Source organism: Dipodomys merriami, unplaced genomic scaffold, assembly GCF_024711535.1.
Source record: "Dipodomys merriami isolate MVZ:Mamm:240054 unplaced genomic scaffold, mDipMer1.0.p SCAF_52, whole genome shotgun sequence".
Lineage (NCBI taxonomy): Eukaryota > Metazoa > Chordata > Mammalia > Rodentia > Heteromyidae > Dipodomys > Dipodomys merriami.
This window is the reverse complement of record NW_027206091.1, coordinates 8,595,779-8,610,283: the sequence shown is the minus strand read 5'-3', so window position 1 is coordinate 8,610,283 and position 14,505 is coordinate 8,595,779. Positions and strand designations below refer to the sequence as shown.

Here is a 14,505-nt window from a genome sequence, read left to right as displayed (position 1 = left end):
ATAGATAAATAAATGAATGGATGCATGGATAGAGCAATAGATGAGGGAATATAAAGATGGCTATATAGAGATAGATAGATGGATAGATAGATATAGATGATGGATAGATGGATAGATAGATGGAGAGGTAGATGGTGGATGGATGACTAGAGATAGACAGACAGACAGAAGATAGATAGATAGATAGATAGATAGATAGATAGATAGATAGATAGATAGATAGATAGATAGATAGATAGATAGCTAGATAGATATAGTAGGTACTCCAAAGTGCCAATATAAGAATTTAACCACTCAAGGGTATGGGCTAAGGAAATGATTGTTCAGAGAGAAGGAGGGGAGAAAGGTGAGAATGCAGGTGACAGGGTTTGGTAATGTGGCTCAGTGGTAGAGTGCTTGCGTAGCATGCATGAAGCCCTGGGTTCCATTCCTCAGTACCATATGCACAGAAAAAGCCAGAAGTGGCCCTGTGGCTTAAGTGGTAGAATTTTAGCCTTGAGCAAGAGAAGCTCAGGGACAGTGCCCAGGCCCTGAGTTCAAGCCCAAGGACTGGCCAAAAAAAAAAAAAATGCAGGTGGCTGAGGGTTATGGCCTTGGGTGACTGTGATCTCCTTCATGGTGGAGGAACATGGAGATTATCATGTGGAATAAAGGCAGCAGACACAGGAGATCACACTGTGTTTGAGTCTATTTATTTGAAACCCACCGGATAGACAAGTCATTGGACACCAGTCCGATTGGCCGGTGTGAGGGCCGGGGGAGGGAGGAGGGAAGGCAGGAACGAATGAGGAGGCATGGCTTTACTGGGTTCAGAGGCAGGAGGAACGGCCAAATGTGTTGAATGAGGTGAACAATGTTAAAAGACGCGTTGGAAAGCAGTGCATTTTGCACGCTGCACATCTTACTTGCGATCTACATGGAGGGCAAGGGGTGGCCTCTGGAGCCACACAGGAACCCGGCCCCTCTGTTCACAGGTGGGGGACATTTCATGACTTCAAAAATCCTCTGAGCCCTCTTCTGCTAGCCCGTTCAGAGGGGCAGGAAGCGGAGCTGGTAGGTGGGGGGCACTCTGCCCACGCCACTCTCACGGGGGGACAGGTCAATGTCCTTCGGAGCCACGGGACTGGCCAAGGAGAAGTGCTGAAGGATGGTGGTAAAGAAGAGGAATAATTCATTCCGGGCGATTCCTTCACCAAGACAGATGCGCTTTCCTGTGGACACAGAAGAGCAGCCTGTGGGTGCTGGGACAGGGCAGAGTCTTGGCCTGGCCTCATCCTTACACCCAGATGCCTGTGTCCTTCAGATGGAATGGACTATAAACTGGAGATTAGGGGTACACATTTTGGGGGGGGGGACAGTCCTGATCCTTCTGACGCTGGGAGGAGAAGTTGAGGTGGGTGTCCTGTGTGCATTTCTCTACTTCTTTTGTGCCTGAGATTTGAACTCAGAGCCTAGGCACTGTGCCTCAGCAGTTCTCACTCAAGGCTGGTGCTCTACCATTTGAGTCACAGCTCCACCTCTGGCTTTTTTTTGGTGACTCATTGGAGAAGAGTTTCACAGACTGGTCTGCCTGGGCTGGATCTGAACTGTGATCCTCAGATCTCAGCCTCTTGAGGAGCGAGGATGACAGGCGTGAACCTCTGGTACCCGGCCCACGTTCATTTCATTGTCCATTTTGTTACATTTCTAGAGGGGTCAGTGGTCCATAGGAGATAAAGACACAGTTGTGGGTGAAGTGGGCAGATGTGAGGGTCTACATATAATATACATTTCTGAGGTAACATTCTGTGTGTGTGTGTGTGTGTGTGTGTGTGTGTGTGTGTGTGTCCCAAGGCTTGAACTCAAGGCCTGGGTGCTGTGTCTGAGCTTTTGTGCTCAAGGCTGGTACTCTATCACTTGAGTTACAGCTCCACTTCTGGCTTTTTTGGTCTCAAGGACTTTCCTGCCCAAGCTGGTCTTGAATCGTGATCCTCAGATCTCAGCCTCCTGGGTAGCTGGGATTACTGGTGTGAGCACCGGCACCCAGCTGAAAAGTAGGTTTTATAGACTGTTAGCCCAACATTGGTTCCCATGAGGAATCCTAATGTGGGTGGGGTGGGTGGGGAATCGCGCCTGCATGGGCAAGGGTCCAACATCCTTTGGCACCTCTAGAATGGAGGAGGCAGGTGGTGAGGAGGGCTCAAGCAGGCCCTTCCCCAGGAACTGGTTCTGGGACTGGCTTTTCTCCCTTCTTTTTTCCTTGAGGCTATTTGTACACCCTTGATATCTCCTTGACTCTAACAGTTTGTTAGTTCAGTCTATCTGTCTGCAGGAGGGAGCCTCTGTTTTTCGTTTTGTTGTTGTGATCCTTGGTGGTGGTGGTAGTGGTGGTGATGGTGACAGTGTGTATGTACCAGACCTGGCACTTGAACTCAAAGCCTGGCCACTGTCCCTGATCTTTTTTCTTCATGCTAGTGCTCTACAACTTGAGCCACAGCTCCACTTCTGGCTTCTGGCTGGTTCATTGGAGATAAGAGTCTCAAGGATTTTCCTACCCTGGCTAGCTTTGAACTGTGATCCTCAGATCTCAACTTCCTGAGTAGCTAGGGTGACTGGTGCCTGGCCCAGATTATGTCTTTAGGACATAATCTAACCTCTCAAGTCCCCTCACCAGCTTGTAGTGCAGACAGAATGGGGGTGGTTCAGACTAAGCAGCTAGAATATGCTATATGCTCAATAAACAAGCACCTGCTGTTGTCTGTCTCAGGAAGAGGGTCGGGCCTGCCCTCTGGTGTCCGGGAAAGGAATGGAGGATTCCACTTACCAATGGAAAAAGGCATGAAGGCATCATTCTTCTTCAGTGCCCCGTTGGCATCCAGAAAGTGGTCAGGGTTGAACTCATCTGGTTTTGCAAAGTAGTGTGGGTCATGGAGAGCAGAACTCAGGATGGGGTAGACTTCAGTGTTCTGGAAAAAGTTACAAGATCAAAGATCAAAGATATTGCTTTTTCTGGGACTGGACTGGAGGTGTGGTTTTGGCTGTAGAGCACCTGCCTAGCCAGCCTAAAACCAAGTTCAAACGCCAGTAGCATCAAATATAATTAAGTTTAACAAGGAAAAACGGGACTGTGTTGGGAAAAAAGTAGCAACAGGTTGAGATAGAAGGTTAAGGACAGAAGAGGTAACCTGGGCACCTGTAGTTCAAACCCTTATTCCTAGCTACTCAGGAGGCTGAGATCTAGAGGATCTCAGTTTGAAGCCAGTCCAGACAGGCAAGTCCATGAAACTCTTATCTTCTGTGGTTCAAGTGGTAGAGCACCAGCCTTGAACACAAAAACTCAGGAACAGACCCCAGGCACTGAGTTCAAGGTGAAGAAAAAGGAGGGGGAGGCAGAGGAGGAGGAGAAGAAGGGAAGGGGAAGGAGAAAAGGAAGGAGAAGGAGGAGAATAAGAAGAATGAAGGGGGAGGAGACGGAAGAGAAAGAAAAGGAGGAAGAGGAAGAGAAGGAAGAGGAGACAGGGAAGAGAAGGGTAAAGAGAAGACAAAGGAGGCAGAAGAGGAGAAAAAGAAAGAAGAAGAGGAAAGAAGAGAAGGAGGAGGGGGAGAAGGAGAAAAAAGGAGGAGGAGGAGGAGGTGGTGTTAGTGGAGGAGGAGGAGGAGAAGAAAAAGACAGAGAGGGAGAGGAGGAGGAGACGGGGGTGGGTTCCAGTGGCTCACACTTGTAATCCTAGGTACTCAGGAGGCTGAGATCTAAGGATTATGGTCCAAGGCCATCCCAGGAAGAAAAGTTCCTGTGAGATTCTTACCTCCAGTGAACCAGAAAACTGGAAGTGGAACTCTGGCTCAAAGTGGTAAAGTCGGGCTGGGAAGTTGGCTCAGTGATAGAGTGCCTGCCTCCCATGCATGAGGCCCTGGGTTCTATTCCTCAACATCACATAAGCAGAAAAAAGCTGAAGTGGTGCTGTGGCTCAAGTGGTAAAGTGCTAGCCTTGAGCAAAGAAGCTCAGGGACAGTGCCCAGGCCCTGAGTTCAAGACCCATGACTGACAAATGGAGGAGGAGGAGGAGGAGGAGGAGGAGGAGGAGGAGGAGGAGGAGGAGGAGGAGGAGGAGGAGGAGGAGGAGGAGGCAGGGAAGGAGGAGGAGGAGGAGGAGGAGGAGGAGGAAGGGAGAGGGATTGGAGGGGAGGGCCCAGCCTGCCTCACCTTGGGGATGATGTACCCTCGGAACTCAGTGTCTTTGGTGACCACATGAGGCACCCCGATAGGGAGGAGGTCAGAGAACCTCTGGATCTCGTGGATGACAGCGTCGGTGTAGGGCATTTTGGTGCGGTCATCGAGGGCTGGCGGGCGGTGAAGGCCGACGACCTCCTTGATTTCCTTTTGGACTCTCTCTGCACAGACAAGGGGGACAGTGAGCTGCACCTCACGGAGACACTGCAGCGAGGACACTGTTTCCCGAGTGTTCATGACGTCATGACAACCTGCAGCGAGTAGCTCCATGATCGATGCCCTCAGCACAGTCCTCTAGGGGACAGGGCAGGGGGAGACGCAGCAAGAATTCACAGCATGTCACGACATAAAAGTGCAAGCCCTTGGCTACCTCATAGATGAGTCAGTGAGTAGACAGGTGAATTAATTAATGGATGAGTGAATTGATCAATCAATCAATGAGCAGATGGATGGGAGGGAGAGTGGATGGATGGATGGGTGGGTGAATGGAGGGGTGGGTGGATGGATGGATGGATGGATGGATGAGTGGATGGATGAGTAGATGCATGGGTTGATGAGTGAATAAGTAGACTAGATAGATGGATAAGTGGATGGATGGATGGATGGATGGATGGATGGATGGATGGATGGATGGATGGATGGATGGATGGATGGATAAATGCATAGATGAATGGATAATGAATGTTGTGGGTAGACAGATGAATATCTGGATTGGTAAATGGATAGATGCATAGATGGATTGATGGATTGATGGATGGATGGATAGATAAAGGGGTGGCTTGATGTATTGGTATATGGATGGAAGGATTGGTAGATAGATCAATGAATGGGTGGATAGATGTATGCATACAAGGATGGATGGACAAATAGGCAGATGGATGGATGTAGGCAAGGGTGGATGGACCGGTAGATAGATGGACAGATGGATAGCTCAATCTTTAAACAATGGGACAACGGAGTGGAAGAAGGAATCAACAATTCTTTCTTTGCCCACCAGAGGTCAAGCTTAGTTAAGAGGTCGTCCAGAGCCTGCAGAGATGCTGGAATAAGAGGCCAGTGTCTCTCCCATGCCTTGCCCACCTCTGCAGCGCACAGAGGCTCCGCAGGCCTCGCCGACCGGCTGCCCTACCTGCGACGTGGGGGAACTTCATCAAGATGAGGAAGCCATAGCGCAGGGTGGTGCTGCTGGTCTCGGTGCCCGCAAAGAAGAGCGAGAGCAAGGTGAGGATGAGATTCCGGTCGGTGAACTCGGTATGGGGAGTGGATTTCTCCTGGGTTAGAGGAAGAGGGGATGAGGGGGTCTGGGGAGATGGGGACTGCAAATGGGGGAAGGTGCACAGAGTCTCTGGGAGCCCTCTCTGTTTGGGGGCGGGGGGCTCATGCTATTTCACCCGCTTTGCATTCCTTTGTTCTGACCACATTGAACCATTTAATTCTGTCTCTGGCTCTCATCCCTCTATCTCACTCTCTCCTGTTCTTTAGTATGCTTCTCACGTATATATATTTGTAAGAAACATATAGAGGGCCGGGCGCTGGTGGCTCACGCCTGTAATCCTAGCTACTCAGGAGGCTGAGATCTGAGGATCGCGGTTCAAAGCCAGCCCGGGCAGGAAAGACCGTGAGACTCCTATCTCCAATAAACCACCAGAAAACCGGAAGTGGTGCTGTAGCTCAAGTGGTAGAGCGCTCGCCTTGAGCTGAAGAGCTGAGGGACAGTGCCCAGGCCCAGAGTTCAGGCCCCATGACTGACCAAAAAAAAAAAAAAGGAAGCATATAGAGGTGATGGAAGGGGGAGGGGGGGCGGGGTACATCTCTTTTTCTTTCCTTTTCTTTTCTTTCTTTTTTTTTTTTGTCAGTCATGGGGCTTGAACTCTGGACCTGGGCGCTGTCCCTGAGCTCTTCAGCTCAAGGCAGTGCACTGCCACTTGAGCCACAGCGCCACTTCCCGCTTTCAGATGGTTAATTGGGGATAAGAGTCTCAGACTTCCCTCCCAGGATGGCCTTGAACTTTGATCCTAAGATCTCAGTCTCCTGAGTACCTAGGATTACAGGCATGAGCCACCAGGCCTAACTAGTGCCTTTCTTTCTCTTTCTTCTTTCCTTCCTTCTTTCCTTCCTTCCTTCCTTCCTTCCTTCCTTCCTTCCTTCCTTCCTTCCTTCCTTTCTTTCTTTCTTTCTTTCTTCCTTTCTTTCTCTCTTTCTTTCTCTCTTTCTTTTTGTCAGTCATGGGGCCTGAACTCTGGACCTGGGCAGTATCCCTCAACTTTACCACTCAAGGCTTAGCGCTCTACCACTTGAGCCACAGTGCCACTTCTCGCTTTTTCTGTTTATGTGGTGCTGAGGAATGGAACCCAGGGCTTCATGTACGCTAGGCAACCACTCTACCACTAAGCCACATTCCCAGCCCCATGACTACATTTCTTTTTAAACACTGTTACCCCCTCCCTCATTTTCTCCTGCTTACTCCTCCCCACACCCCTTTGGGTTTCTCACTTTTTGTCTCCCATTCTCTTTCTGCATCTGTGGGTCTTTTTACATGGTTGTTGTTTTGTTTGTTTGTTTGTTTTTTGGGTCCAGTCGTGGGGCCTGAGCTCTGGGCCTGGGCGCTGTCTCTCAGCTCTTCAGCTCAAGGCTAGCGCTCTACCACTTGAGCCACAGCGCCACTTCCAGCTTTTTTTTTCTGCTTATGTGGTGCTAAGGAATCGAACCCAGGGCCTCAGGCATGCAAGGCAAGCACTCTACCACTGAGCCACCTTCCCAGCCTGATTGTTGTTGTTTGTTGTTGTTGTTGTTGTTGTTGTTTTGCCTTACCATGCACATCTTCCTCTGACAGTCTTCTTCTCTGGTTGGATAGATGGATAGATGGATGGATGGATGGATGGATGGATGGATGGGTGGATAAGTGAATGAATGGGTGGAGGGTGGGTAAGTGGATGGATGATGGATATGAGTGAATAGATGGATGTTGTTTAGAGAAATGGATGGGCATGGGTGGATGCATTGATGGATAAAGGAGTGGTTGGGTAGATAAATGGATGGGTGGATGGAGAAAGTGGAAGATGGATGGTGAATGAGTAGATGGGTGTTGGGTAGATGGATGATAGATCTTGGGTGGAGGCATTGGTGGATGGTTGGTGGATGGGTGGATAATGGATGTCTGCATTGATCCTTCTCTTCCTTCCTTATCGCCCTATCTCTATCCTCTCCACTCTGCTCTTCCTCTCCTCCATTTCCTTTCCTCTCTGGCTGCCACCCTTTTCCCGTGGCGCCTACTTTGTCCATGCGCAGGAGGTAGGTGTCGATGAAGTCTCTCGGCATGCTGGGGTCCAGGGTTGCCCGGTGCCATTCCACACGCTGGGCAATGAACGCAATGACCTCCTGCAGGTTTTTGTAGATCTCTCTGTGCTTCCCAGGGAAATGCTTCATGACACTGGAGAAAAGCTCAAACACCTGCCGCCAGATGCAGGGGCCAGAAGATCCGGGGCGGGGTCAGGGAGGGGCACTTCATGTGGAACCCTCACTCCCCCCTTCCCTCCCTTTCTCTCTCTCTCTCTCTCTCTCTCTCTCTCACACACACACACACACACACACACACACACACACACTTCCACATTGTCTTGCACAAGTTACCTCTATTCTGTCTTCTTATTCTTAACTCTTCCTATCTCATATCTCTTCTTTCCTTTCCACCTTCCTTTCTTCCTTTCTTCCTTTCTCTTTTTTTCCTTCCTTTCTTCCTTTCTTTCCACCTTCTTTCTTTTCTTCCTTTTCCACCTTCCTCCCTTCCTTCCTTCCTACCTCCTTTCCTTCTTTTTTTTCCTCCTTCCTTCTTTCCTCTGCCTCCTTCCTTCTTTCCTTCCTTTCTACCTTCCTTTCTTCCTTCCTTCCCCCTGCCTTTCTTCCTTCCTTCTTTCCTCCCTTTTTCTTTCTTCCTTCTTTCCTTCCTCCCACCCTCTGTTCCTTCCTTTCTACCATCCTTCCTTTGTTCTTTTCCTTCCTCCCTCCTTCCCTCACTTTCTTCTTTCTTTCCTTTCTTCATTTTTTCTTCTTTTCCTCCTTTCTTATTTCCTTCCTTTTCTCCCTCCTTCCTTCCTTCCCCTTCCTTTTCCTTCCTTCCTTCTTTCCTTCCTTCCTTCCTTCTTTACTCCCTCTCTCCCTCCTTTTCTTTCTTTCTTTCTTCCTTCATTTCTTTCTCTCTCTTCCTTCCTTCTTCCTTTCCTTTCTTTCTATACCTCTCTCTCTCTCTCTCTCTCTCTCTCTCTCTCTCTCTCTCTCTCTCTCTCTCTCTCTCTCTCTCTCTCTCTCTCTCTCTCTCTCTCTGTTCACCATCTCTCCCTAAATCCAGATCTCAGCATCCCTGTCTCCCGCTGTGGTTTCTGCCCCTCTTCCATTCCTTTTGAGCCTCCAAAACACATCCTCCTTTTCCCTTCCACCCTGTGCGGGCCCTTCTGCCCGCGTCTCTCCCCTCCCGTCCACACCTGGCTGTAGAAGGAGCTGATGAGTGCGAAGCTCTGATAGAACATGTCCAGAAGGTGCAGGAAGTTGCGATCTTTGTAGTCAAATCGTTCTCCAAAGACAATGGAACAGATGATGTTGGCCGTGATGGACTGGAAGATGAAAGTGGGGTCCACGAGTTCCACTGGGAGGAGGAGAAGGGGCACAGGAGACTGGGGATCAGTTTCCCCCTTTTTGTTTGACTGTCCTGCATTGCTCAGTACTGAACAACTAAAAGAATCTGCCAGGTGCTGGTGACTCATGCCTGTAATCCTAGCTACTCAGGAAGCTGAGATCTGAGGATTGCAGTTCAAAGCCAGCCTGGGCAGGAAAGTCCATGAAACTCTTATCTCCAATAAACCACCAGAAAACCAAAGTGGTGCTGTAGCTCAAGTGGTGGAGTGCTCATCCTGATCTGAAGAGCTGAGGGGCAGCACCAAGGCCCAGAGATCAAGCCTCACAACTGGCAAAAAAAATCTCTGTCTCTCCTTCCTTGTGTCTCTGTCTGTGGTTCTGTGTGTGTGTGTGTGTGTGTGTGTGTGTGTGTGTGTGTGTTGGTACTAGGCTTGAACTCAAGGACTCTCACCATCCCTTGGCTTTCTTGCTCACAACTGCAGCTCTATCACCTGAACTATGCCTTCATCCCTGCTTTTTTTGGTCTGTCACAGGGCTTGAACTCAGGTCCTGGACACTGTCCTTGAGCTTTCTTGCATAAGCTAGTGTTCTACCACTTGAGCCACAGGGCCACTTCTGGTTTTCTGGTGGTTCGTTGGAGATAAGAGTCTTACAGACTTTCCTGCTAGGTCTGGCTTTGAACCTGGATCACAGGGCATGAGCCACTGGTGCCCAGCTCTTGAGTCATTCTTGAACATAATCATCAATAATCAATAATCATGCCTCTCTCCCTGGGTGTCTCTCATTCTCGTCTTCATCCTTAGCTCTCTGCTCACATGGACAGCTCTGTCTCTCAATTGCTCCCCCTCCCCCCCAGCCCATCCCCCTCCTCCCTGGGCCTGGGCCTCACCATTGGTTTTCCGCAGCTCCTCCACCAAACACTGCGCCTCCTCCTGGATCCGCTCCTCCACACTCCGCTTCCCCATCCCAAAATCCCTCATGGTGGCCAGAGAGAACCGCCGAAGGGCCTTCCAGCGCTCCCCATTGGCAAATACCACACCTATCCAGGCAGGGAGAAGGGGGAAGGGGAGGGGGCATGGGGTCATGGAGGCAGAAGTTACAGGAGGAAGATCCAAGGAGACCAGGTCCTCCTCTCCCCCTTCCCACCTTCTCCCCTACATCCTGCAGAGCCCTCACCATAGTCCTGGAAGATTGGCTGGACACTGGCGATCGTCCCTCGGCCAGAGAAGGCCTCAGCCTGGTCCACCAGGGCCTCCCGGATGGTGTCCGCCCCGCACAGCATGACCACCGGCCTTGATCCCAGATACACGGTGAACACATCCCCATACCGTTCTCGAAGCTGCCAAGGCAAGAGTTGCTGCTAGCTCCTTATGAGACTGTGCAAACCATTAGATGCAGCCGGCCCCCTGGCTGATGGCTCAGGCCTGTAATCCCAGCTACTCGGAGGCTGAGATCTGAGGATTGTGGGTTGAAGCCAGCCCAGGCAGCAAAGTCTATGAGACTCTGAGCTCTAATGAACCACCAGGAAATCAGAAATGGAGCTGTGGCTCAAAGTAGTAGAGTGCTAGCCTTGAGCACAAACGCTCAGGGACATAGCCCAGGCCCTGAGTTCAGGTCCCATATCTGATAACAGAGAAAAAGTAGTGATAATAACTTAAGCAAGAAAGGGCTAGAGGTGAGGCCCAAGTGGTAGAGTTTCCTGCACAGAAAAGCATTAGGCTCTTGAGTTTCATTTTTCCTTTTTCCTTCTTTTCTTTCTTTCTTTTTTTTTTTTTTGTCGGTCATGGGGCTTGAACTCTAGGCCTGAGCGCTGTCCCTCAGCTCTTCAGCTCAAGGCCAGCGCTCTACCGCTTGAGCCACAGCGCCACTTCGAGTTTTCTAGTGTTTTATTGGAGATAAGAGTCTCACAGACTTTTCTGCCCAGGCTGGCTTTGAACCGTGATCTTCAGATCTCAGCCTCCTGAGTAGCTAGGATGACAGGCATGAGCCACTGGCACCCGGCTGAGGCTCTTGAGTGTCAAACTCTAATACCACCAAATAATAAATATAAAAAATAAATGTAAGATGTAAGTAACTATAAGATAGGCAGTGATTGATCCCTCTGGTGGAATGTTACACAGCCATGAAAAGGATCAGTCTACCGCTATCCCTGACAACAGGGACGAAACTCGAAGAGAGAATGTGGGGTGAAAGCAACTAGACACAAAAGCCAGATTTGGTTTGTCTTTTAGTGCTACTTACAGGAATTCCGACCCAGTTGCAACCAATGTCCAGTGGCAAGATAATGACTAGAACGTGGGAGGTGGCAGGTTATCCTGGAGCAGGCTCTGGTCTTACTTGGTCTTTGTGATCGGTTACAATCTCATCAAGCTGTGCACTCTTCAGGGTTATGGTCAACTTCAGGCTTGACTCAAATAATCATAGCAATAAGACAGGTGTGGTAGCGCATATCTGTAATCCTAAGAAGCTAACTCAAGAAGCTAATTCCTGGTTGGACCTTTACTTTTCCCAGTGTAGTTTTGTGTTAGGCCTTCGGTTCCTAGTGCCTGTAGTCACTTCTGCAGCTCAAACACTGGGTGGTGCTCTGCATCTGGGTTTTCACCAATTCTCTGTGTGTGTGTGTGTGTGTGTGTGTGTGTGTGTGTGTGTGTGTGTGTGTGTGTGTGTGTGTGTGTGTGTGTGTGTGTGTGTGTGTGTGTGTGTGTCCCAGACCTGGGGCTTGAACTCAGGGCAGGGACACTGTCCTTGAACTTTTATCCTCCAGGCTGGTGCTCTACCACTTGAGCCACAGCTCCAGTTCCAGCTTTTTGGTAGTTTGTTGGAGATGAGAGTGAGAGTCTCACGGTCATTCCTGCCTGCATTGGCTTTGAACTGTGATCCTCTAGATCTCAGCCTCCTGAGTAGCTGGGATGACAGGCGTGAGCCACTGGCATTCGACTGGTTTTCCCCAACATTTCAACCACTGTGTGTCAACTTTAGGAGAATGCCCACCTTCTCTACATGGCCACGATACTGCAAAACTCATTTTGCTTATCAAGTTAAATTCATATGATTCATGCATTGTGTTGTTGATACCATCGGGGTTTTGTGGCTGTGTTGCTTTTATGCCTCCACAGGAAAACACGCAGCTGTTCTGATCATCTTATTCCACCCCCAGAAACCCAAAATCCATGTCCTTGCTACATGGAAGATGCATTCCTGCCCTCCCACGAGTGTGACTCATTCCAACATCGACACAAACATCTGAAAGTCCAGAGTGTTCGCTGGGTGCCGGCAGCTCACATCTGTCATCCCCGCTACTCAGGAGGCTGAGATCTGGAGGATCGAGGTTCAAAGCCAGCCTGATCTTGGAACGATCATCTGGCAAAGGCCATTGTTAGTTATACACCTCTTGACTTTGCCAAGTTCTCAGCCTAGAGCGTTTTGTGATAACAACAGGACACAGACAAAGACACCTGCGAGACACCGTCTTGCCCACCCTCTGAGGCCACTCTGCTGCTTCCATGACCTTTGGTGCTGGTTAGGCCAAGACCTCACCCCGCCATCACCGTTGAATGGCTGCCTCATCACCGTGTGGGACTTGAAACCCACTCTTTCCTGCACCTCAGCCTTCTTAGCAATGGCTCCTCCAGAATGACTTCTTCTTCCAGCTCATTCTCACCCCCTCATCCAGTTGTTGAGGCTCTGTTCAAGTTCCATCTCTCTCTTTTTTTTTAATCAGTCATAGGGCTCGACCTTGGGGCCAGGGTGCTGTCCATCAGTTCTTTTGCTCATGGCTAGTGCTCTACCACTTTGAGCCGCAGCGCCGCTTCTGGTTTTCTGGTGGTTCACCATCTCGTGGACTTTCCTGGCCAGATTGGCTTTGAACTGTGATCCTGTACATCTCAGCCTCCTGAGTGGCTAGGATGACTGACACCTAGCTTTCAGAAACCCTCTGCATCTTCGTGTTCTAGTAGCAGGGTGTTTGTTCTCTTGGCCCCTCTGATAAGCACAAAACTACATGTTTAAAACACTGGAGGATGCAAGCATGGTGACACACTCCTGTAATCCCAGCCCTCAGGGGGCCAAAACATGAGGGATGGGAGCTCAAGGCTAACCCTGTTTCATTAAAAGTATAAATAAATAAAATAAAGATATAACTCCAAATCTCAGGAGTAGAGCACTTGCCTGGCATGAGCTCTACAAAAAAATACAATGGAATGGAAAGGCTCTTCTGGGCTCTGTTCTGTGCTGGCCCCGCTCATCAGGTTCATTTGGACAGGCAGTAGACCCGCCCCTTCCTCCGCCCTCCACTGACCTCCCTTTAGCCCTGACACCAATTCCTGCCAGACTTTGCTCACCCTTGTTGATCATAGCAAAACCGATTCTGCTGTTACTTCCACCCTGTTTCTTTGTTTGCTCGCTCTCTCTCTCTCTTTCCCCCCACCTCTCTTTCAGGACACATACCCAAGGACATAGCAAAGGGTGACAGAGGAGAGTACAAGTTGACACCCCGACACCCTGTCTTGGAACAGTAGACCCCAGAACTTCCCAACAGAGCAAGATTGCTTCTGACAACCTAACCACCATCCGTCATGCTTCAGGATCCTGCCTTGGACTCCTCGCTCTTCCCCCTCCTACTCCTCCCTCGCCCAACCCCTGCGTCTGGAGAGGGGTCCTCCCTCTCTCTGCTGTGTGATCCCCACTTCCCTTCTTGTCCAAGTGGAGGAATCCCCCCATCACCTATATCCCAGGCTCCGTCCAGCCCTGTCTCACCTGCAGGAAAGATTTCAGGAGCCCGTGTCTGTCCATTTGCAGAACGTTCCCCAACAAGGGCAGAGGCCGGGGCCCCGGAGGGAGGCGGCCACGGGCCTTTGAGCCAGCCCTGAGCAGGAGAAGGAGGAGGCCAGTGAGGAGCAGCAGGGAGAGGAGGGCGCTGAGCTCCATGATCCCGGGCTGGGTGGAGTCCACTTCAGCCCAGCCTTGAACTTGCCCTTTTATTCTGATCAAGTCTCCTCACCCAGTTGGCCACGCCTCCCCTTCCCGCCTTTTCCCTCCCCGCCCCCTTGTCCCCAAGTGCCAGCTCAGGGGAGGGGTGCAGGCTCCTCTGCTTCCTGCCCAGCCAGCCTGGCCACTCTGCTCCCCCACCTCAGCCCTAGAAACCATTTGGCAGGGGTGCACGAGTGTGAGTGAGTGTGTGTGCACAAGTGTGTTTGTGTGAATGGGGGAGTGTGTGTGTGTGTGTGTGTGTGTGTGTGTGTGTGTGTGTGTGTGTGTTCAAGCCTGAGTGGGAGCTTCTGTAGTACAGGCATCTGCTTTACCATGCCAAAAATGTGTTTCCCTTGGTTGAGCTTATGGAGATGTTCATTTGTGTGGGATCCAGGTGTGTGTGTGTGTGTGTCTGTGTCTGTGTGTGTGTGTGTCTGTGTGTGTGTGTGTGTGTGAGAGAGAGAGAGAGAGAGAGAGAGAGAGAGAGAGAGAGAGAGACCCCAGACTCCAGAAGCACAAGGGCCATGCCATGCCTCGTTCCATGTTCGGCAGGTGCAGCCGAGGCTGAATTCACAGTGGATGGAAATGCACCTGGCCCCTGGAGCCTGCCGAGGGCTTTTCTCCCAGCACTGCAGAAGAGCAAGCCATGGGGAGAGAAGGGGAAAGGCCAGTGGCCAGCCCACTCCCACAACAATGCC

At 50.5% G+C, this 14,505-nt stretch overlaps 1 protein-coding gene across 1 annotated transcript; it reads right to left on the bottom strand.

The window, feature by feature from the left end:
- Positions 1 to 676: 676 nt before the first annotated feature.
- On the bottom strand, positions 677 to 13,796 carry LOC138811189 (cytochrome P450 2B4-like). Its single transcript, XM_069998864.1, has 9 exons — positions 13,595 to 13,796; positions 10,016 to 10,178; positions 9,729 to 9,878; positions 8,689 to 8,849; positions 7,484 to 7,660; positions 5,340 to 5,481; positions 4,184 to 4,371; positions 2,804 to 2,945; positions 677 to 1,211 (listed from the first exon to the last, which is right to left on the bottom strand). The coding sequence occupies exons 1-9, from the start codon at positions 13,763 to 13,765 to the stop codon at positions 1,030 to 1,032; spliced, it is 1,476 nt and encodes a 491-aa protein (XP_069854965.1). The 5' UTR covers positions 13,766 to 13,796; the 3' UTR covers positions 677 to 1,029.
- Between the last annotated feature and the right edge of the window lie 709 nt (positions 13,797 to 14,505).